This window comes from Heptranchias perlo, chromosome 34 (assembly GCF_035084215.1).
Source record: "Heptranchias perlo isolate sHepPer1 chromosome 34, sHepPer1.hap1, whole genome shotgun sequence".
NCBI classification, from domain to species: Eukaryota; Metazoa; Chordata; class Chondrichthyes; order Hexanchiformes; family Hexanchidae; genus Heptranchias; species Heptranchias perlo.
The window spans coordinates 1134532-1158925 of NC_090358.1; the positions used below are offsets into that span (position 1 = coordinate 1134532).

Genomic DNA, 24394 nt, shown 5'->3' on the forward strand with positions numbered 1-24394 from the left:
GGTTGTGATCCGAATTGCGAGTTGCTCCAGTCTCCAGTCTCCAGTCACAGCTCGAAGTCCGAGCGAGGGACCGAGATCACTCCGAAAGCGGTTAAGGATCATGATCCGGGTGAGGTGTCTTCGCGGAGGTAGCAGAGGAGCCGAGTCCGCCCATTTCTTAGGAGCAATGGTCAGTATCCCCGGTTCCTCCGTTAGAATGTGCCGACCCGAGGGGTCCCGGTCCCGGAGGGTCCCGGTCCAGGTCCAGGAGGGTCCCGGTCCAGGAGGGTCCCGGTCCAGGTCCAGGAGGGTCCCGGTCCAGGAGGCCGGTCCCGGTCCAGGAGGGTCCCGGTCCAGGAGGCCGGTCCCGGTCCAGGAGGTCCCGGTCCAGGAGGTCCCGGTCCCGGTCCAGGAGGGTCCCGGTCCAGGAGGTCCCGGTCCAGGAGGGTCCCGGTCCAGGTCCAGGAGGGTCCCGGTCCAGGAGGGTCCCGGTCCCGGTCCAGGTGGGTCCCGGTCCAGGTCCAGGAGGGTCCCGGTCCAGGAGGTCCCGGTCCCGGTCCCGGTCCAGGTGGGTCCCGGTCCAGGTCCAGGAGGGTCCCGGTCCAGGAGGTCCCGGTCCCGGGCTAACTCAGACCTGACACCCGATCGCCGGCCCGAATCTAAAGTTAGGACAGGGGAAACTTTCAGATAACAGCTCGTCTCCGCCAAATCTCCCTCATTAACACAGAAATGCGTTCGCAGTTACCACAAAAAAAGTTTCATAAGAAGAAACTTTACAACAAATGAATAATTTCTAAATTCTATTTATGATAAATTTAAAAACAGATTCGCTCGGATGCAAAGGAATGAAAAACGGGAATGATGCATTTGAGATTTAAAGTAAAACTAAAAATGCTTAAAACAGAAAATTAGAGGTGAAATGATAGAAAAAAGAAAATGAGGAAATTTGGTGAAAGGAAAAACATCTTGAAAAGCGAGAAAAAGAAAAATGAAATGGGAGAATATCTAAAAATTAAAATAATAGACAAAATGTTTCTCACTTTATTACAAAAACATATTCTTTCTGTGCACTTGAACTTTTTTGATTTACTGATAATTCAAATCAAAGTTGGTTTTTTTTTGCTAAAATTGACCAATCCAATAATTAAAGCAAAGTAAATAACAAAACAAAGCGGGAAATTAGTTCTAAAATCGAATGATGGGATTTTATCTCTGGGGTTCGGTGGGAATTTCCCGCAGATTCCGCTCCTATTCTGGGCCATTTGTAAAGCACCGTCCCCGTGTGTGCGGCGATTGCTCTCCAGTCTGTCACTGGAAAGCGGGTCCTTCTCCCCGGCCTGTGGAGTCTGAGAGATCGCTGATTAATTCCAGATAATGGACAGTGTCCAGCGGAGGAGGAGAGGGAGCGGTCCATGAAAAGGCGGGAGCCCGAGGTCCGAAAAAAGAAGCAAAGGTCAGCGGGAGGGAAGGAGCTGACTGGTTTATTTTAAGTCTTTACGTTTCTTTAATAATCTAATAAATCGAGGCATGGCAGGGCACCTCACTCCCGTCCAATGCCCATCCTGTGCCATGTGGGAACTCCAGGACGCTGCCCGTGTCCTGGACAATCGCAGGTGCAGGAAGTGTCGTCGGCTGGAGGAGCTCGAGCTCCGGGTTTCGGAGTTTGAGCAGCGGCTGGAGTCACTGCAGAGCATCCGCGAGGCTGAGAGCTACGTGGACAGCACGTTTCAGGAGGTGGTCACCCCGCAGATTAAGAGAGTGCAGGCAGAGAGGGACTGGGTGACCGCCAGACAGACAGGGAGGACCAGGCAGGTAGTGCAGGAGTCCCCTGAGGGCATCTCACTCTCTAACCAGTGTTCAATTCTGAATACTGGTGAGGGAGAGGGTTCCTCTGGGGAGTGCAGCCAGAGCCAAGACCACAGCACCATGGGTGGCTCAGCTGTACAGGGGGGAGGGGGAGGAGGAAGGTCAGGAGAGCAATAGTGATGGGGGAGGGTATAGTTAGGGGAGCAGACAGGCGTTTCTGCTGCCACAGACGTGATTCCAGGATGGTGTGTTGCCTCCCTGGTGCCAGAGTCAAGGATGTCACTGAGTGGCTGCAGAACATTCTGGAGGGGGAGGGTGAACAACCAGAGGTCGTGGTCCATATTTGTACCAATGACATAGAAAGAGGGATGAGGTCCTGGAGGCAGATTTTAAGGAGTTAGGAAAGAGAGTAAGAAGCAGGACCTCAAAGGTAGTAATCTCTGGATTACTCTCACGAGTACAGAAATAGGAGGATAGAGCAGGTGAATGCATGGCTGGAAAGATGGTGCAGGAGGCTTTAGATTCCTGGGGCATTGGGACCGGTTCTGGGGGCAGTGGGACCTGTACAGGCCGGACGGGTTGCACCTCAACAGGGCCAGGACCAATATTCTCAGGGGGAGGTTTGCTAGTGCTGTTGGGGAGGGTTTAAACTAACTTGGCAGGGGGATGGGAACCTGAGTGTAGATTCAGAAGGGAGAGAAGCAGAGCTGGAAATGGAAGGCAGAAAATTAGTAAGTGAGTTTGGAAGGCAGAGGAAACAAAGGTTAAAAACTAGACAACAAAGGAGTTTGGCAGTGCTTAATGGGATATACCCCAATGCAAGGAGTATAGTGAATAAGGCGGATGAGCTGAGGGCACAGATAGACACGTGGAAGTTTGATATCGTAGCTATTACTGAAACATGACTTAAACAGGGGCAGGAATGGCAGCTCAACGTTCCTGGTTACAGGGTGTTCAGATGAGATAGAGAGAGGGATAAAAAAGGAGGGGGGGGGTGGCAATATTGGTTAAAGAAACAATTACGGCTGTGAGGAGGGATGATATGTTAGAAGGATCATCAAATGAGGCCATATGGGTTGATCTAAAAAAGGGGCTGTCACACTACTGGGAGTGTACTATAGGCCCCCAAACAGTCAGAGGGAGATAGAGGAGCAAATATGTGGGCAAATTTCTGATAAGTGCAAAATCAATAGGCTGGTAATAGTCGGGGATTTCAACTACCCAAATATTAACTGGGATACAATCAGTGTGAAGGGTATAGAGGGCGCAGAATTCTTAAATTTCATTCAGAAGAACTTTTTTAGCCGGTACGCAGCAAGCCCATCAAGGGGGGGTGGGGAGCAGTTCTGGATTTAGTTTTAGGGAAAGAAGCTGGGCAGGTGGAAGGAGTATCAGTGGGAGAGCATTTTGGTGATAGTGATCATAATTCAGTTAGATTTAGCATAGTTATGGAAAAGGACAAAGACAGAACAGGAATAAAACTTCTCAATTGGGGAAAGGCCAATTTTACTAAGCTAAGAAGTGATTTAGCAAAAGTGGACTGGAAACAGCTACTTGAAGGTAAATCAGTGTCAGAGCAGTGGGAGGCATTCAAGGGTTCAGAGTAAACATGTTCCCACAAAGAAAAAGGGTGGGGCTGCCAAATCTAGAGCCCCCTGGATGACAAGGAGCACACAGGGTAAGATAAGGCAAAAAAGGGAAGCTGATGTCAGACACCGAGAGCTCAATACTACAGAAAGCCCAGAGGAGTAGAGAAAGTGCAGGGGTAAAATTAAAAAGGAAATTAGGGAAGAAAAGAGAGGGCATGAAAAAATACTGACAAGTAAAATTAAGGAAAACCCAAAAATGTTTTATGAATACATAAAGAGCAAGAGGATAACTAAGGAAAGAGTAGGGCCTATTAGAGACCAAAAAAGTAACCTGTGTGTGCAGGTGGAAGATGTGGGTTTGGTTCTTAATGAATACTTTGCGTCTGTCTTCACAAAAGAGAGGGACGATGCAGAGATTGTAGTTATGGAGGAGGAGTGTGAAATATTGGATGGGATAAACTTAATGAAAGAGGAAGTATTAAGGGGTTTGGGGAGGGCAAACATGGCAAGGGAGCACACAATAAATGGGAGGATACTGAGAGGTGTAGAGGAAGTGAGGGACCTTGGAGTGCATGTCCACAGATCCCTGAAGGTAGCAGGACAGGTAGATAAGGTGGTTAAAAAGGCAAATGGGATAATTTCCTTTATTAGCCGAGGCATAGAATATAAGAGCAGGGAGGTTATGCTAGAACTGTATAAAACACTAGTTGGGCCACAGCTTGAGTACTCGTAAAGTTCTGGTCACCACATTACAGGAAAGATGTGATTACACTAGAGAGGGTACAGAGGAGATTTACGAGGATGTTGCCAGGGCTGGAGAATTTTAGCTATGAGAAAAGATTGGATAGGTTGGGGTTGTTTTCTTTGGAACACAGGAGTCTGAGGGGAGATTTAATTGTGATATATAAAATTATGACGGGACTAGATAGAGCGGATAGGGAGGACCTATTTCCCTTAGCAGAGGGGTCAGTGATCGGGGGGCATAGATTTAAAGTAATTGGTAGAAGGATTAGAGGGAAGCTGAGGAGAATTTGTTTCACCCAGAGGGTGGTGGGAGTCTGGAACTCACTGCCTGAAAGGGTGGGAGAGGCAGAAACCCTCAACTCATTTAAAAAGTACCTGGATGTGCACTTGAAGTGCCGTAACCTACAGGGCTACGGACAAAGTGCTGGAAAGTGGGATTAAACTGGATAGCTCTTTTTTTGGCTGGCACAGACACGATGGGCCGAATGGCCTCCTTCTGTGCCGTAACTTTCTATGATTCTGAGAACAACATTGAGATTTTCCTGGGCTGTGTTGAACCCAAGCCCCAGAAATGAAAGAACAGTAATGAACTCACTGCACCAGCAGCTATCCTAAGGTTTTCGTTTTATAGGGTAGGGTAGTCTAGTAAATGAGTCCTGCCACTTTATCAAGGTTGGTACATGGAAGCCTGTTGAATGACATGATGCTGATCTCACATTTCATTAACATTCGTATTTAACTTAAAGTGTAAATTAAAAAACTGCAGAAATCACATTGGAAAGGTTTGTTTGGGCAGAGTGAGCACCTCCAGATATCAGCATGGTGAAAATTAAACTGAGTTTTGGAACAAGTAATTTCTGTCTGTTGCAGGAACTAAACCTCCTGAAAAATCTAAAAAAAAAACCGTGCTGCCCCTTTAAAGGGAATTGTCATAGTTTTGGGAGGGAATCAGTCTCGAAAACCTCAGTCTCGTTTTCATTATAATGGCCAGTGAAGGAATGGTGTTTGCAGTGCTGTGTTTGGTGGTGTGAATGATGCTTTCATAACCCAAACATTGTCACTGCATCTTGCATTATTAAACAGACCTTTACAGTTGTAAACGATTTTACAACACCAAGTTATAGTCCAGCAATTTTATTTTAAATTCACAAGCTTTCGGAGGCTTCCTCCTTCGTCAGGTGAACTTACAAGAGAAGTTTATGCACTCAGGATACCTAGGGATGGGCAATGAATCCCAGGAATAAATATTTTTAAAAACTCTTCCTGGTGGGAGGAAGGGCACCTGACGAAGGAGGAAGCCTCCGAAAGCTTGTGAATTTAAAATAAAATTGCTGGACTATAACTTGGTGTTGTAAAATCGTTTACAATTGTCAACCCCAGTCCATCACCGGCATCTCCACATCATAGCTTTACAGAGCAACGGTCCTTCTTTAAAGTAGCATCTGATGTAACCGTCACAGAACTGAAGAACAGATGGAGGGATAATTGAAGCTTGGTGAGAGAGCCCTAAGAGCCAGCTACATCCCGTTCACACATACATAGGTCAGGACTCTGCTTTCTTTTGAAGGGCAACCAGATGTGAGCCAGCTTGTTTACCTTTTTAGTACTGGTCTTCAGTTTGGAGTCTGTCCAGTTGTAATTACATTCTATCTTCTGCTGTCGGCCTCCTGGGTTTAGCATAACATGAACATAATACTGCACTGCCAGGTGAGCATAATTCGTAAAGATATAGACAATGTACCTTACAAGAGAAGTTTATGCACTCAGGATACCTAGGGATGGGCAATGAATCCCAGGAATAAATATTTTTAAAAACTCTTCCTGGTGGGAGGAAGGGCAGGTGAGTGGATACCAGTCCTGTGCCCATTCCGGTGTGTAACAGTTTGCCACCTGGTGAAGAAGTAACCCAGCTTGACTGCATCTCCAGACCTACCTCCCTCACTCCCAGTGGAAATGTACCTTTCCCCAACCTGGCCTGGTTGAGATTGAAGAGTTTCCATGTGGACAATTCCAGACATGGTTTTACGTGCAACAACTGCAGGCACCCAGGGGTAGAACAAAATCAGCACTATTAGACTGCCTAGACAATAAAAATTTGACACTGCTCTTGTTAAACCACATGCTGTAAAGAACTTAAATATTCTGTCTGTTGGTGTTGCGAAGATTTGCTTAATTCTGATTATTTTTTAGAAAAGTGATGTATTGTCCAAGAGTTGAGACCTGTTCCTTTTTTGAGTAACTAGCACTGAGTACAGTACTGCTCACATATTTTGCTTGCCCTGGCATTCCCTTTCACAAGTGCTGTCCTCAGAGGACCAGAAATAGAAGTGTCTAGTCCAGCAACTGTCCTTTAATAGCTGGGCCAGAAAAAGAATTGAAAGACGATATGGTAAAGCCATCAGTCTGTTTCAGCAACGCTCACTGAAATATGAATGACCATAAAAGTTTCAGAGTGTACATTAATAATCATCAGGTTACAAAGCACTAAACAGCCATTCATTATTTTTCATCTTGTTGTATAGACAGTACAGCAAGCAGCGTGTGTAATTACAGAGCATTCCCAGTGCTGCAATACAGTGTTTGTACAGTGAGGGTGCCTGATCACATAATGCCCGAACAGTGAGCTCTGGAATGGACTAGACATTTTGCCCGTAGACTGTGAATGGGTGGAATATTTAGCCTTACTGCTTGTATGTTGAAAGTGCAACTTTCATTGCATAAGATAAGCTTTTCACTGCTGTATTTATTTCTGGATTTATATTGCGGAGTTGGTACCTTGTGGAGATGGCACAGTTCCCGGCACAGTTCCCGGCACAGTCTGGCAGCGTGATGCTTATTCTCCATTTGTTGAGGTTCTTCAAAGCCCATGTTATGTTTTATCAATTATTCACAAAGCCGTTTTCACTGGATACATCACTGTCCCTTTCTCCCTTTTCTCCTTAAGGTGCTGACTTAAGCTGGGGCGCAGTTCACGGCCTTCGTTGCTCTCTGATATCTTACCCAAGTCTTCATTCTTTAAATGTGAAGCTAGACAATGAGTGTCAATAGGCTATTGAACCATGATGGTGCTTACTCACTTGTACAATCCCCGGCTGATGTCCACTTTCCAGCAGGGTTTACAGGATAGGACAGGAACAGGAGTCATGGCTAATTTTATTTTCCCCTCCCTCCATTGCTGAGGCCGTCTGCTGCTCCTACACATTTACTGGAGATCCTTGGAGCTGAGGGTCTGTATGCCTCACTCACACACTGCTTTAATCAAACAAAACCACTGGGGTAGTTGTAAATTCTAACTCTGAATACACTCAGCAATGGAAGAATATCAATTCAAAACTGATTACGAAAGGTGAAAACAAAAAAAAATAGAAATTCTTTCAGGATATGTTGTGACTTGTCAGTAATATTGGGTGACTGCTGGTGAATGATGTCTATTGTGAAATGCCTGTGTTGTTGTGCAGTAATTAATTTAATGTAAATTATCCAGAGGTGGCGGTACAGTGAAATACAGTCAGGAGGGAGTGGCCCTGGGAGTCCTCAACATTGACTCTGGACCCCATGAAATCTCATGGCATCAGGTCAAACATGGGCAAGGAAACCTCCTGCTGATTACCACCTACCGTCCTCCCTCAGCTGATGAATCAGTCCTCCTCCATGTTGAACACCACTTGGAGGAAGCACTGAGGGTAGCAAGGGCACAGAATGTACTCTGGGTGGGGGACTTCAATGTCCATCACCAAGAGTGGCTCAGTAACACCACTACTGACCGAGCTGGCCGAGTCCTGAAGTGAATAGCTTTTTTAAAATTCGTTCATGGGATGTGTTCAGTTCCATTCGCAACCCCTCAGATAATGAAGCAGTCCGAGCCCGCATACAGCAAGACCTGGACAACTTTCAGGCTTGGGCTGATAAGTGGCAAGTAACATTCACGCCAGACAAGTGCCAGGCAATGACCACCTCCAACAAGAGAGAGTCCAACCACCTCCCCTTGACATTCAAGGGCATTACCATCGCCGAATCCCCCACCATCAACATCCTGGGGGTCACCATTGACCAGAAACTTAACTGGACCAGCCATATAAATACTGTGGCTACAAGAGCAGGTCAGAGGCTGGGTATTCTGTGGCGAGTGACTCACCTCCTGACTCCCCAAAGCCTTTCCACCATCTACAAGGCACAAGTCAGGAGTGTGATGGAATACTCTCCACTTGCCTGGATGAGTGCAGCACCAACAACACTCAAGAAGCTCGACACCATCCAGGACAAAGCAGCCCACTTGATTGGCACCCCATCCACCACCCTAAACATTCACTCCCTTCACCACCGACGCACTGTGGCTGCAGTGTGTACCATCCACAGGATGCACTGCAGCAACTCGCCAAGGCTTCTTTGACAACACCTCCCAAACCCGCGACCTCTACCACTTAGAAGGACAAGAGCAGCAGGCACATGGGAACAACACCACCTGCACGTTCCTCTCCAAGTCACACACCATCCCGACTTGGAAATATATCGCCGTTCCTTCATCATCGCTGGGTCAAAATCCTGGAACTCCCTTCCTAACAGCACTGTGGGAGAACCTTCACCACATGGACTGCAGCGGTTCAAGAAGGCGGCTCACCACCACCTTCTCAAGGGCAATTAGGGATGGGCAATAAATGCCGGCCTCACGAGTGACGCCCACATCCCATGAACGAATAATTTTTAAAAATCCTTTGGTTCTGGGCCTTCCTATCACCTGAAGTGATGCTTGAGGACTCATTATAACTGCTGATGTAGCTCTTCACCCTGTCATATGATCTAATGTATGCTGCCAATTTCGTAAGACCAACCTGACCAGATGTGACAGAGAATCATGCCGTAAGCATGTGGAAGTACAAAGATTTTGTAACTACACAATATTGTGCAAGTGACGGCTGCATTCTGGTGAGTTATGGGTGGCATCAGATGATGTTTGCAGATGTTTAAGCTTTGCTGTGACTAGGGGTTGCCAACCCTCCCAGATTGTCCTGGCGTCTTCAGGAATTAAAGATTAATCTCCTGGACACTTCTTCAAGCAATCAAAAATTGTTTTTTTCTAAATTTTCTTTGAACACTCAATTATTGGTTATAAGAAGTATTGGAGATGAGGAAAAAGTTTAGGGTTGACAACTGACAGTCAAGAATCATCCAATTGGGTAAGGAAGAGTCTGTTTGCTTTCCAATTGGCGTGGAAAGGCAGAACGCCACGAGGATGGATGTGTTGGACAACCAATGGCGGGTACGTTTTGGAGTGGGCGAGTGGTGATGTGATGAAATCTCCTGGAGTATGTATAGTCAGAGTTGGTGACCCTCGCTGTCACGCTCCCTTTTTTACAAAACACTCTAGCTCACTGTTGTTGTATTTTACACATTGTGACATCAGAATTTGCACTGGAAGTTCTAATCTTTCTTGTCCTGCAGTCCCCTCCGATTCCCAATGATGGATGAAAGTAGCTGCCACCAAACTCAATGTTGGATCCCAGGATCAATTCCTTCTATGACATCTGCTCAGCCTTGGACATTTTCTGATGGTTTCATGTTGTTTCTTTCAGATTGGTCGAGCTGTTTCAGGGTGGGTGCAGAAATCTTTCCAAAGCACTCAGACCGCTGCTGCTGCTACAGGTATCCAGAGTTCCTGCGTTGTAGATGATGATCACAAGGACAAGGCCACTAAACCTCTTGCTGAAGACTGCCCCGTCTGCTCCTACAATGAGTGGGACACTCTGGAAGAAGTGATTGTTGGGAGACCAGAGAATGCATGTGTGCCCCCTTTCACAGTGGAAGTAAAGGTATATTCAGAGCCCTTAAGTTGTGTCTCTATTTTAGAATATACAATTATAACATGGCAAGTTATAAAAATGCTCACAATACCAACACATTGGCATTTCATTATAAGAACATAAGAACATAAGAAATAGGAGCAGGAGTAGGCCAATCGGCCCCTCGAGCCTGCTCCGCCATTCAATAAGATCATGGCTGATCTGATCCTAACCTCAAATCTAAATCCATGTCCAATTTCCTGCCCGCTCCCCGTAACCCCTAATTCCCTTTACTTCTAGGAAACTGTCTATTTCTGTTTAAAATTTATTTAATGATGTAGCTTCCACAGCTTCCTGGGGCAGCAAATTCCACAGACCTACTACCCTCAGTGAAGAAGTTTCTCCTCATCTCAGTTTTGAAAGAGCAGCCCCTTATTCTAAGATTATGCCCCCTAGTTCTAGTTTCACCCATCCTTGGGAACATCCTTACCGCATCCACCCGATCAAGCCCCTTCACAATCTTATACGTTTCAATAAGATCGCCTCTCATTCTTCTGAACTCCAATGAGTAGAGTCCCAATCTACTCAACCTCTCCTCATATGTCCACCCCCTCATCCCCGGGATTAACCGAGTGAACCTTCTTTGTACTGCCTCGAGAGCAAGTATGTCTTTTCTTAAGTATGGAGACCAAAACTGTATGCAGTATTCCAGGTGCGGTCTCACCAATACCTTATATAATACCTGATATTACCTTGAATTTTAACATGGTTCATTTGCTGATCAGATTATGAACATAACCAAAATGAGTCTACTCCTGTCTAGAATTCTAAAGTACTCGCTCCTTCGCACAAGTTGCTTTGCCCAGTTGTTTAGTTGTTAGCTTGTCTTCCGCAGCAGCACTCTGACCTTTCATTACAGTATTGCTATCTTTGAAAAAGGGGGAAGAGAAATACACAGGTAAGAACTATGAGTGATCGGCTATTAGCTAATACTGGAGAGACTTGGAAAAATAAGAAGAATTGTCTGTGAGGGGTGTTTAAGCCCTGATGGAGCTTTACCTGCATTAAGGTTAGGGACTCTGACTAACCCACTCTATTCAGCACCTCGAAAGAGCAAAAAAAAATCAAAAAATGATTGGGGACCAGGAAAGTCCTGGGGCAGAACCCATCTTTACATACTGTGTTTAGTATCTCATTCCCAGTCGGTAATTACAGAGCAGGATTGAAGAGGGCTGGGACCAGGTCCCCTGCTACTGCCAGTGGTTGTTTCATGGCAGTGACACAAAGAAATAGGGTGCGGGCAGGAAGTGGCTAATGCTGAAAAATAAAAATGATATTCGGCAGGTCTGAATTTATATCAATTTTAAACCAGGCCTTTTAATGGTGTCCGTGGGGCTGGCCAACGTCAGAAACATAGAACAGCTGTTGAAATGTGAGAAGTGAGCTGGGGAGATGTAGAATGAATGGGGAGTGTAGCTCCACTAAAATGTCAGTATTGACATCTAGTGTGTGTAATTTAGTCTGTAAGGACTGTGAACAGGAGTAAAGGTTACTGATGTCAGCACTGAACTGTGATTCCAGGCCACTCCTATCAGGAGCCGGTCCTGTTCCCTGAGACAGGAATGTATCTGGCACTGCTAAGTGATCAGCTCACCTTCAGGCTGTCACTCATTTATGCCAGACTGATCCATTTGCGATAAGCCACCTCGGAAGCACATGCTTTGTAAGTGGGAAAAAAACTATTGAGTCCTTTCTATAAGCTAAAGTAGCATCTAGGAGATAGTTGGAGAACAACCTACAGCAACATTAGATACCTTCTCATATAACAGAATGTCTCAGAACAAGGGAGAGAGGTGGACATTGAGCAAGAAGTTAAGGAGTTCATGGTGAACAGAAGGTGCCTCATCTCACTCTAATAATCCAAACGTACTGTGCACAGAAACTGGGGAGGGGTGAAGGCTGCTCCTGAGAAGGATCCCTCACTGTCTCGAGCTCAGTCCACTGAACGTGCTGCCCAGCTTGTACCAAGTTTGCTTATTAGTGGGTTTACTTGAAATGTCCTTAACGATTATTCCAGTATGGCCGAGAAATGAGGTGGAGCTGGGGAACCACGGTCCCAGCAGTGAACCGCTGGATTCTCACCATTAACTGGAGTTTGTTTTTTAGAATGGAGATACTTGGGTAAATTTTGGGAGGCTCTTCTCCCACTGCTGAGTTTCGTTTAATTGATCAGCAGATCTGGCACAGAGGTAGATGTGCCTGATTGAGGGCACTCCTGAATTTCTGGTCATCCTGGGATGGGAGTGGAGCCTCGCAGTGTTTACCTGACCGTGTTTGATTTTCTAAGTTGGGTTTTAACCACAACAGATTTCCCACAAACGAGTACTAACAAATGGAAGCTTCTCGTGAATAGAGAGAGATTAACCACAACTACTTAACTCTTCTAACAAACTCTTAACGTCCTCTCTGGTCTCACCTGAAGCTCCCAGGGAGAATCTCCATCTTTGTTAAGATTAATTAATTCCTTAGCTCCAGTGAGCTTGTAATAATCAGGCTGGGCTCCTAATCATTAACAGATAAAGATTCTTTTGTCCCTAATTTCCTTATTAAAACCCAGCCCATATTAACAGATTATAGTCTGAGAAAAAAATTGTAAAAATGAAAGAGGCTGATGCACAGAGGCATGTGTTTAGCAGTATGAGGAACTGCTGACTTGGCGGGTTAATCTGTTTCTGCTGCCAGAGAGGCAAGCCAAAGAAATGAGAGATGCAAATCACACACCTGCTAAATATAAGTAACAGGTTTAGCTGCGATTCTAAATAACTGATTCAAAATATCTCTAGAAGACTAACTGAACTCCAGAACTGATGAGGCTTTCATTCCAGGTTACTTTTAATTCAGTTATCAATCGCTCATTGCTTTAACTTTAATTGGTTGGAATTGGAGGAAAAAAATAACTCACTTTAGCAGTCGAGGCCTGTGACAAAAATATCAAATAACAAATGAAGAATTTAAACTATTTGAATAAAGATTGAAAAGTTTCAAATTAACACGTGGCTATTAAAAAGTATTGCATACAGTTATAATATGGCATTCAGAGAGAAGTCCAGTTAGTAATAATTCTGTTAAACAGGTAAGGATGCGATAGCTTGTAATTGCATGAAGCTGCAGTTTGTTTAACAGCTGTATGATTTATATACACTTTAGTTAAGCTGAGGTTAGTTTATTTTCCTCAATGTGAGCAGTAGGTGAGTGTGCGCTAAGAGAGAACCCCAACATACCATTGTGCCTCCCTGTGACTGGTTAAAGAAAACCAGTGGAAGAGGCCTGGGCCCAGGTCGGCTGCTCCCTCTCTCGTTGGGGCAACAGTGTGAAGGGGCCACTCAGGAAGAAGAGAAAGAAAGTTAAAAAAATTAGTTTGCTGAAGATCAAAGGTTGCATTTACCCAATGACCAGCTTTTCTCAGTAAAAATAAAAAGTAAAAGTTACATACATACATACAAATTAAGAACAGGAGTAGGCCATTCGGCCCCTCGAGCCTGTTCTGCCATTTGATAAGATCATGGCTGATCTGATTGTGACCTCAACCCTACTTTCCCATCCACCTACTATAACCTTTGACTCCCTTGTTAATCAGGAATCTATCCAACTCAGCTGTAAAATATTCAATGACCCTCCCTCCACCGCTGTCTGGGGAAGGGAGTTCTTATATAGCATCTAAATATGTTGAAACATCTCCGAGTGCTTCACACAAAGAGTTACTGTGAGTGTTGGGATGTAGGCAACCATTTTGTGCAGAGCAACAGCCCAAAAAAAGCAGTGAGGTTTGGCCAGTTAGTCTATTTTTGGTGGTGTTGGTTGAGGGAAGAATGTTGGCCCCAGATGAATGCCTTGCCCTTCAAATCCTGGCATGGGATCTTTAATATCCATAGAAGCATCAGATAGGACCTTAGTTTAACATCTCAGCTGAAGGAAGACACCCCAAACAATGCTGCAGTCCCTCAGTACCACACTGGAGTGTCAGCATAGAAGATGTCCTTAAGTGCTGGTGAGATTCAAACCCACAACCTCTGGCCTAGAAGCGAGCGTGCTACCAAATTAACCTAGCTGATATTTAAATTAAAGCGGCAGTTCTTATTTCACTCTGCTAGTGCCCTGAGGACTGCCCTGATATGCATTTTATATTTCAGGCCAACACCTATGAGAAGTATTGGCCCTTTTACCAGCAGTACGGAGGCCAGAGATATCCTGCGGAACATGTGAGGAAAGCTGTTGCTGAAATTGAAGAGATGTGCAACGTACTCCGTGGGGAGGGAGTCACTGTTAGGCACCCAGAGCTCATTGACTGGTCTGATAAATACAAGACACCAGACTTTGAATCCACAGGTAAATAAAAGTTCTGAATTTCCTATAAATGTTGTGCGATATTGGTCTAGAATAATGAAAGTGATGAACCCAAATTAAAAACATATTTGGTGAATACTTGTGATTATCGAGAAAAGGCCTGACTAGTGGGGACAAAACATTTTCCACTTTTTTCCTGGTCCTTTATAGTATGACCAGAGGCCCTGGGTAAAGCTCCGCCCACAGGGCCCACCAATGGAAGTGAGAGGCCCTGGGCAAAGCTCCGCCCACAGGGCCCACCAATGGAAGTGAGAGGCCCTGGGCAAAGCTCCGCCCACAGGGCCCACCAATGGAAGTGAGAGGCCCTGGGTAAAGCTCCGCCCACAGGGCCCACCAATGGAAGTGAGAGGCCCTGGGTAAAGCTCCGCCCACAGGGCCCACCAATGGAAGTGAGAGGCCCTGGGTAAAGCTCCGCCCACAGGGCCCACCAATGGAAGTGAGAGGCCCTGGGTAAAGCTCCGCCCACAGGGCCCACCAATGGAAGTGAGAGGCCCTGGGCAAAGCTCCGCCCACAGGGCCCACCAATGGAAGTGAGAGGCCCTGGGTAAAGCTCCGCCCACAGGGCCCACCAATGGAAGTGAGAGGCCCTGGGCAAAGCTCCGCCCACAGGGCCCACCAATGGAAGTGAGAGGCCCTGGGCAAAGCTCCGCCCACAGGGCCCACCAATGGACCTTAATTTTTCTTCCAATTTTGCCCCTTCCTCTCTCCAGGTTCTGGCTCTTTCTGTGGTGGAGTATCCCCCAGCCCTCTGCTCCCCACCAAGTGGCTGTTTCTGAGTGAGCTCATCAGGCAATTTGATCAAGGAGTAAATCACCATGGAGCCTGCCCCTGTCCTCACCTGATGTCCACACAGGGCTCAGTGGATAACGATGAGGAGCAGGAACCATGGCTGATATTTTTTCTTTAGCCCAACAGTGCTGAGGTCAATCGTAGCAGTTGTACCACTGATCTGACAGATCTGTTAGGAACATAGGAACGGGAGGAAGCCATTCAGCCTCTCGAGCCTGTTCTACCATTCAGTTAGATCATGGCTGATGTGTACGTCCATCCCAGTTACCCGCCTTTGTTCCATATCCCTTGGTAACCTTACCCAAAAAAAACTATCTATTTCAGTCTTGAAAGCTTCAAATGACCCCCAGCCTCCACAGCTTTTTTGGGGAGAGAGTTCCAAATTTCTGCTGTCCTTTTGATGAAGAAATGCTTCCTGATTTCACTCCTGAATGACCGAGCTTTAATTTTAAGATTGTGCCCTCTTGTTCCTGATTCTCCCACCAGAGGAAATAGATTCTCTTTATTATCGAATTCTTTTATCATTTTAAACGCCTTGATCAGATCACCTCTTAATCTTCTAAATTCAAGGGAAAACAAGCCAAGTTTTACAACCTAGTCTTCATAATTTAACCTTTTAACCCCCAGTATCATTCTGGTGAATCTGTGCTGTACCCCCTCCAATGTCAATATATCCATCCTGAGATTTGGTGCCCAGAACTGAACGCAGTGTTCCAGTTGGGGTCTGACTAAGGCTTTGTACAATTGAAGCATAACTTCCTTCCCTTTTATATTCCAGCCTTCTTGAGATAGAGGCCAACATTCCATTAGCCTTTTTGATTACTGAGTCTAGACAGGCAGCAGATCACACTTGGGACATTTCTGGCTTGTGTCTATCAGTTTTGGACTCATTCACTGAGGTATCAAGGAAGCATCATCAATGGACCTTAATCCCAGTGTTAGAATGGGAGTGCTTGATGCTGACACAGCGGGGGAAATGTTGCCTTGACATCCATCACCTTGATGAGCACAAAAGACTCGCCCCATATAAAGTAAAATGAAGGCCTACAGCATTTTGTTACATTTTCTGAGCCAGACACTGTTGGACATGGCTGAGCTCAGCCAATCATTTCAGACTGCGCTGACAGTAACTGCCTCTCCTCTGCTCAGGCATGTACGCTGCTATGCCCAGGGATATACTGCTGGTGGTTGGGAACGAGATCATTGAAGCACCAATGGCTTGGCGAGCTCGCTTTTTTGAATACAGAGCGTATCGGCCACTCATCAAAGATTACTTCCGGCGTGGAGCTAAGTGGACTACTGCTCCGAAACCGCAAATGTCTGACAAACTCTATGACCTGGTAAGCCTCAGCCCATCGAGTCACATGGACTGTTCGCATCAAAGTGAAAAATTCCTCACACCATCAAACCGTTCTTTGAAGTTAAGGACAGCCAGCACAAGTGGCGCAGTCGTTACTGAGTGAAGTACAGATGGTCAGAGTCCAGTGCAGAGGTGGTCTCCCAAATGGTGAATTCTCTATCAGTCAATCTGTGGAGAGGCACCAAATAGGGCTAAAGCCCGTCCCCAATCACTGCTTCATAGCAGCATTGCTGGAGACAAGAGTTGCCAACTCTGGTTGGACATATTCCTGGAGGTTTCATCACATGACCTCCTGCCTCCAGCCACTCTGCCCGGTCAAACGGCCTTTTTTCCCAACTCTAATATTTTTATAAGTAATAAACAAAAGTGATCAAAGAAAATGTAAAAACACACAATTTTTTTAACGCCTCTATGATTTTTTTCCTGGGTTGCTTGCAGCAGTGTTCAGGAGATTAATCTTTAATTCCTGGAGACTCCAGGACAATCCTGGGGGGTTAGCGGCCCTAGCTGGAGGCCTCAATGGGTTGTCTACCTGTGTTTTGAAGAGAGGCACACTGCATGATGGCCTCCCATTGGGGTTAGGATTCTAAAAGGAGACTCGGTCCTCAATGTGCACTGTGAAGATCAAGAATTTTAAGAATTACTGTGGAATATTGCTGGTTAGTGTAACTCAGCCGATTCGTACACCGATTGTAAATAATACTGTGAGTTCCTTTATGTTCCCTGGAGAGAGACGTCAAGTATTCCATTCTGAAAGTTGTTTTTCTAACACTGAGACCTTGGATCTGAAGTACATGCTGCTGTTGCAGGATTACCCAATTCGTTCGGTGGAGGACAGACACAAACTGGCTGCAGAGGGGAAATTTGTTACCACGGAGTTCGAACCCTGCTTTGATGCTGCTGATTTCATGAGGGCTGGGAGGGATATATTTGTACAAAGGAGCCAGGTAGGCACTTTCCATCACACACATCCTCAGTCCTTCACAGCACTCTTTCAATGTAACATCAGACTGTCTCACTGTCTGTCTGACCTCAGGTTGTTTCATTAGATCCTCCAGTGAAAGTTCACGCTTTCTCACTAATTCTTTCCATTGAACTTGGACCGCCTCGCCAGCCCGCTCCGCGTGCCGCCGGCCGCCTCGCCAGCCCGCTCCGCGTGCCGCCGGCCGCCTCGCCAGCCCGCTCCGCGTGCCGCCGGCCGCCTCGCCAGCCCGCTCCGCGTGCCGCCGGCCGCCTCGCCAGCCCGCTCCGCGTGCCGCCGGCCGCCTCGCCAGCCCGCTCCGCGTGCCGCCGGCCGCCTCGCCAGCCCGCTCCGCGTGCCGCCGGCCGCCTCGCCAGCCCGCTCCGCGTGCCGCCGGCCGCCTCGCCAGCCCGCTCCGCGTGCCGCCGGCCGCCTCACTTTTTATATACAATATAAAAATAAACAACTCCAACAAGTTGAGATCAGTGTATATGATGGGATTGTTTTACTTTTCTAGGTGACTAATTTTATGGGAATTGAGTGGATGCAGAGACATCTTGCTCCAACATACAGAGTTCACACAATTTCCTTCAAGGATCCGAACCCCATGCACATTGATGCAACCTTCAATATTATTGGACCTGGTTTGGTGATATCGAACCCAGACCGCCCCTGTCTCCAAGTAAGGTCATCGAGAAACACAACACTGTCCAGTTCTAGTAAAGGATTTGGGAACTGATAGGAAAATGGTTTCAGTGTAAAATATGCAGTCCTTGATGCCTCACATTGTTGGCTTTTAACAGACATAATACTTTCCAGTGTAATTGTTCACTAAGAGGCTCTCATCCATGGAGCTGAGGACTCATCCGATTGACTTCCCTTTTCTGTGTCATACCGTCCTTCTGTTTGCGGATAGTAAAACTATCATGTCTTTTTTTAACTGTACTCCTGAAGGGTTTTGGTATTGACACTGCAGTACATGGTGGGGAACATGATGTTTTTTAACCCCGAGAGCTTGTTCACAGATCCTCCTGTGCTTGATGAAGAAATCCTTCTCATGAGACTTGCTAATAAAGCAAATGGAACCCATCCAGTGCTCTTCAGCCTGAGATTTGTATTGTGGGAATGACCTGCTAGGGCTCCACCCTGGTGCTCCAATAGGTTAGGGAGGGAATGATAAAAGGCTCAAACACATAATTATCTACCCAGCAGGATCCTACCAGCTGACTGGGGGAGGAGGGAGAAAGTTTAGCTGTCTACTCGTGTCTATTTTGTGACTGAAATACTGAAGAGACAAATCTCAGCTCCATGGGGACTTGGCCACGGGATGATAGGGGCGGGTGAAAAAACCAAGGTGTTGCAGCCACTGTGAACACCCTACACACCATCCAGCATCCTGGGCAAGACTGCCAATGGCAGCCCCTGAAGGCTGGAGATTTCACTAAGGAATTGGTTTCTGGGCTGGCAGACAGAGGAGAAAAATAAGTGTCAAAAAAGCCCAGAATTTTAGGCTGGTCTTTGTGGGTCAGATTTGATTGTAATGAGAGACCAGGCAATTTCTGGGGGTCTCCCAGTGTGTTTAAAAGGGGATGCTATGGGCAATCTGAAGAAGGAGTTTGTATCTGTCAAGAATCAGCTGATTCTCAGATCCTGTGCCTACATATTGCTCGGATTGGGGAAGGTGAGAGCTGTATCCAAACTCACACCCATTGTCTGACTCTGTCATTGTTTAATCCTTAGATCGAGACCTTCAAAAAAGCTGGCTGGACTATCGTCACTCCCCCTACTCCTCTGATGCCGGATGGTAAATACAAAAGAGCTTTATTTAACAAATCTAACTTGTAGAAAAAAAACACGGACACCCCACCCTAATAATTGATGTCATGAGATTATGTTGGACTAAGAAATGACTTTGGGACAGCTGGGTTAATAGTTGGGTTAGAACACTGTGTTCACAGGGTATGAAAGCAGCCCTAGGATATATCTCAGTGCCATAGCAGGTGCTCCCAACTGCCCAGGACTGGTCAGGATCTGACCCAGAGCCCTGGTTGATCCTAGTTTTGGAGACTGTGGGGTGGATTTTCTGATCCGGGGGATTAATCGGGTGGTTTATTATTGGCTCCCACCCGACTGGTACTGCACTGACCCGGCCTGATTTTGCACCATCAACTTAATTTACATAACATGGATACTGGCCCTGACGTGAGTTTTCTGGGGGGAGGGGGGGGGAGGAAATTGCATGTAAACGGCCGTTTACAAGGGGTGATGGGTAAATTTAAAGGGTTGCAGCCACTTACATGGGACAAATATGTCATTAGCTTTTTCAGGAGCTGCTATATTTTTAATTAAGATTCTTGATGGGTGATTCTAAGCAATGGTCAGGGACAGATCCTCCTGTATTCACCTTCCCAATCAGAGCCACCTTGAGGGGGAATTGAACCAAGTGTCTCCCAACAGGAAGAGAGAGAATCAGATTCCTGTCTAGGGGACCCCGGCACCTCAGGAGGGGTGGGGGCAGGAGAAAGGGCAGGATGCTGGTACAGGAACTGGTATCAGATAAAATTACAGGGAACGTGCCCCCATTAAAAAAAGTGACACACATCTTGGTGGCCAAGTTATGGAATAACTCTGTGATTGTACAAGTAACGTAGTCCAAGATGGCAGATTATAATTAAATATGATATGAAGAGATAGAGAATTATAACAATCTCCTGTTTCCACCCTCCCCCCCAGACCACCCTCTGTGGATGTCTTCCAAGTGGCTGTCCATGAATGTTCTGATGTTGGATGAGAAGCGAGTGATGGTTGAAAGTAACGAGACTACAATTCAAAAGATGTTTGAGAAACTGGGTAACTTGTCATTCACAATTCCTTATATCTCATGAATTAATGCACACAAGCCCCTCCACCTGCACAAATATTTTGATAGGGAACTTCCCGAACGGGGGTCAGTACTAGGAACACTTAATCCTCTGCAATGAGTCCCAGGTACTTGGTATTTTTGAACTGATGATTCTTTACATGGTTCCATTCACCAGCCCTTTTGTGGTTTTCTGCGCTCTTCTGCCTGTCAGAGGTGGGAGAATTATGGTGAGTATGTTCTGCTCCTAATTTTACTCAGTGTAATCCCCTTGATTAGATTACAGCCTATAGCTCATTCCTAAATATCCAGGTGAGCTCACATGGGCTGTGGGTCATTGTGGCCCCTCCCCCATCACACCTGCTGCTCCATACCTCTCTGTTCCTGGCCCCACTGGCAGTGACCATTAACCTTACTTCACTTGGGACAGCACCACCTCCAAACAGAGCTCACTCACCTTTTGCTGAGGAACAAGAAAGAACAACCCACAGCCAATTGGGCGAGAGAGAGAAAACAAGGAATGCTGCTGAAAACTGGTAACAATAATTCGAGTTCTGTTTTTATTACTTGGGAGTCCAGGACTTTTACAAGTATTTTTGAGATTTATGTCCATTTTTCTGTGAAAACCAAAAAGCCGTGGCCTAGCCCATCACTTTCATTTCTTGCCCCCAGTGGAGAAGTGTCTGATCTCCATCTGCAGCTTCCTACAATAGCAAGTGTATGATGAAGAGTTACTGAGTGCCCATCAATAGGCAGAGATCTGCATCTCAGTCCTCAGGTACAATGTGTCACCACATCATAGCCTCTCCTTCAGTAACACTGCTTGGAACTGTGGCCCTTGCCACAAAGCTAGTGAGCAACACCAACCATCTGAACCCCTTGATTAGAATACAGCCCTGGAATCACTCCAAGTTATTCTGTTATTCTCTTTATAAACTGTCTGAATTCCTCAATTAGATTTTACCTTTGAGATCACTCCCAAATATACACAACTCCCCTTTAGACTATTGGAACCCTCTGATTTTATTGGAGCTTGAGAATCTGTCCCTAGTATTGGTTACTCGGCATAGGCCATCCAAACCGATTGATTAGATTGCTGTATGCAGACCCCAGGGGTGGCTCTACACTGCCTTTGATCAGTAGTAAGGAGTCTTACAACACCAGGTTATAGTCCAACAGCTTTATTTGAAATCACAAGCTTTCGGAGCTTTCCTCCTTCGTCAGGTGAGTGTAGGATTCCATAAAGGTACAGCATATATAGTCAGAGAACAATGCCTAGTGATTACAGATAATCTTTCCAACTGCCCATTATCACACCTCGGCAGAGATATAATCAAAGGAGTGGAATGGTGTTCAGACAGAGAAACATTACATACAAGACTATTGAATACACAAACGGTCAGAACACAAAGACAGAGAGAGAGGGTGAACACACTCAATCCTCCACCCAGCAGGGGTGAGTGGCCACCTATCACTTCTCCATGGGAATATTTACACATCATTACAGACTGTAATGTCAATAAATACAGCTGTTTTTAGCTGGCTGGAATTTTAAATATTCCTTAATGTCTGTTCTAGAACACAGAGCTGCCACTATCCTACAGAGCACACTGGTGACACCAAGTGATGAGTCTTCCATTAACTAGAAATCCTCTTTTTTTCCCTTCTCCAGGAATTGCAACAATTAAAGTCAACATCCGCTATGCTAATTCTTTGGGCGGGGGCTTTCATTGCTGGACATGTGATATCCGTCGTCGTGGGACTCTCCAATCATACTTTGACTGAGTATTGCAGGGAGCCAAGTCGTTGGTAATTAAAAGGCTAATGGAATTGGTGGCCTTTATCTCAAGGGATCTGGGATACAAAGGGGTGGAAGTTATGTTAGTTATATAAAGCTCTGGTTAGACACCATTTAGAGACTGCATTCAGTTCTGGGCACCGAACCTCAAGGATATATTGGCCTCGGAGGGGGTGCAGCGCAGATTCACCAGAATGATACAGGGGCTTAAAGGGTTAAATTGAGGACAGGTTGCATAGACTAGGCTTGTTATTCCCTTGACTATAGAAGATTAAGGGGTGATCTAATTGAGGTGTTTAAGATGATTAAAGGTGTTGACAGGGTAGATAGAAACTATTTCCTCTGGTGGTGGGGTCCAGACCAAGGGGGCATAACCTTAAAATTAGAGCCAGGCCGTTGAGGGGTGATGTCAGGAAGCACTTCCTCACACAAAGGGGAGTGGGAATCTGGAACTCTCTCCCCACCCCCCCAAAAAAAATGCTGTTGGGGCTGGAGGCCAATTGAAAATTTCAAAACTAAGATTGATAGATTTTTGTTAGGCAAGGGTATTAAGGGTTACGGAACCAAGGTGGGTAAATGGAGTTAAGATACAGATCAGCCATGATCTAACTGAATGGCGGAACAGGCTCAAGGCTGAATGGCCTGCTCTTGTTCCTATGTTAATTGGATCCAAGCCTGGACACAAACACAAGCTGGTGATTTACGTCGGTCAAACACATGCATGAACTGTATTTTTTTTTAAACTGTGCCCCTTTTGTTAGAAGCTGTTGTTAAAAGCTTCTATTTATCCTCTTCCCCTCAGGAGATGTGTTAAAATTCACTTGTGATCTGCAACAAAAGTTCTCTAGCTGGCTTCCAAACATTTCCTTCTCATCTAATGAATCTGTTTTAATTCTTCCTGAGAAAGTCATTAGTTGTTGCAAGGTAATTGTGAGGCTACATCCTGGTCATCAGTTTTCTGTTATTATTCTCATTGCTGGAAATTTGACCAGTTAGTTCACTGGATCAATTGAATTTTTTTTTAAATTGACAGGAATTCTAATGAGGACCATGTTTGTATTTGGTGTGTGAATCGGCAGTTATGCAATGCTCATTTTTAAAATTTTGTCTGAGGCCTCATTTGGCAGCTGTATAAAGTAAGGCAAATGATTAGGAGGATGGCATCTCAACACAAATGTCTCTATTTACCGTGCACAGCACCATCTGCACTTGAGGGCCACAGTTTTTCCTAACCAGTCCGAGAGACCATGATTTCTGAGTGATAATAAATCACTTGCCCTGTGTAATTGGTACTTTGCAGTGGCAACTCCTCACTCGGCTTAAGATCTCAAAGTGATGGGACATTAGAGAGAAAGTGTTTCCAATCAGCCTTGTGTGGGTCCTCTCAATGTGAAGCGGTTTTAAAAGGTAACAGGTCTTTTAAATAAGACTGGAACGCCTCTGTCTTTTGCCTTCATTTAATTTGTTTTAAGTCTTAAGTGTTTATAGGTTTTGTTTGAATGTTGGGGTCAGTTGAATGCGGGGGTATAGTGCATGCCGCACTGCCTCTCAAACACTGCAAGAAGTTACATGTTGTGCAGTAGCTTTCGGTTTGGGAAGCAGTGACGTGGAAATCCCAAAAATGGCTTCCATGCAACTGAAACTCCTCTCATCGGGAATTTCACTGTTCTCAAATGATTCTGAACTAGACATCTAGAGAATCTGTACATCCGGTTTTCTAAACACAAATCCAGGGGAGGGTGCTGCAGCCTGGAGCATTAATAATGGCTAGCTGTGTTAAGGGACCAGAAGCAGCAGGCGAGGTCTTTTGGTGCCATCCCTGACCTGCTTTTCCTGAAAGAAAGAGGGACTTGCATTCTTTGGTCCTCTGGCGTTTGCTGCCTGGCCATTTTGTCCACTTCTTCTGAGCAACCCTCAATGTGGATGCCCTTCTGGCATTTTGGAGAAGAAATTAGCGTGCCTGTCCCTGCCGCAGACACAAGCACTCTGTGCCCCTGGGAAAAACCCAACAATACTCCCTGGCAGTATAAATCGGGCACTGCCCTGGATTCTCAATTCTCTGTTCTTTTACCTTTCCTTTGTGTCTGGGAATGTTTCCCAGCCGCAAGGGACTGGAAAATTGACCCTCAAAACTATTAGAGTTAAGCTACTACAGAAACAGTGCAAATACTATCCCCCAGAAACAGATACTGACATTTTCTATGAACACAAAGTTTAGTATGGCAATAAGTCAATGGTTTACTTGCATTTTGCTGCAATATGTTGAATGAGCACGCAATCTATTTTTAATTCTTGTTCTTTCTCAATAAAAGCTCTATTGCATTCTA

General features: G+C 45.7%; 1 protein-coding gene across 2 annotated transcripts; it reads left to right on the forward strand.

Moving 5' to 3' along the window:
- On the forward strand, positions 1-24394 carry gatm (glycine amidinotransferase (L-arginine:glycine amidinotransferase)). 2 transcript variants are annotated; one of them, XM_067971230.1, is made up of 9 exons: positions 1-169; positions 9689-9925; positions 14086-14281; positions 16238-16428; positions 17258-17395; positions 17927-18091; positions 19150-19213; positions 20143-20259; positions 21942-24394. In XM_067971230.1, exons 1-9 carry the CDS (start codon positions 101-103, stop codon positions 22052-22054), a joined length of 1290 nt encoding a protein of 429 aa, XP_067827331.1. In that variant the 5' UTR covers positions 1-100; the 3' UTR covers positions 22055-24394. The 2 variants fall into 2 exon arrangements, with proteins under 2 accessions (XP_067827331.1, XP_067827332.1); XM_067971231.1 differs by lacking the exon at positions 1-169 and adding an exon at positions 9310-9375.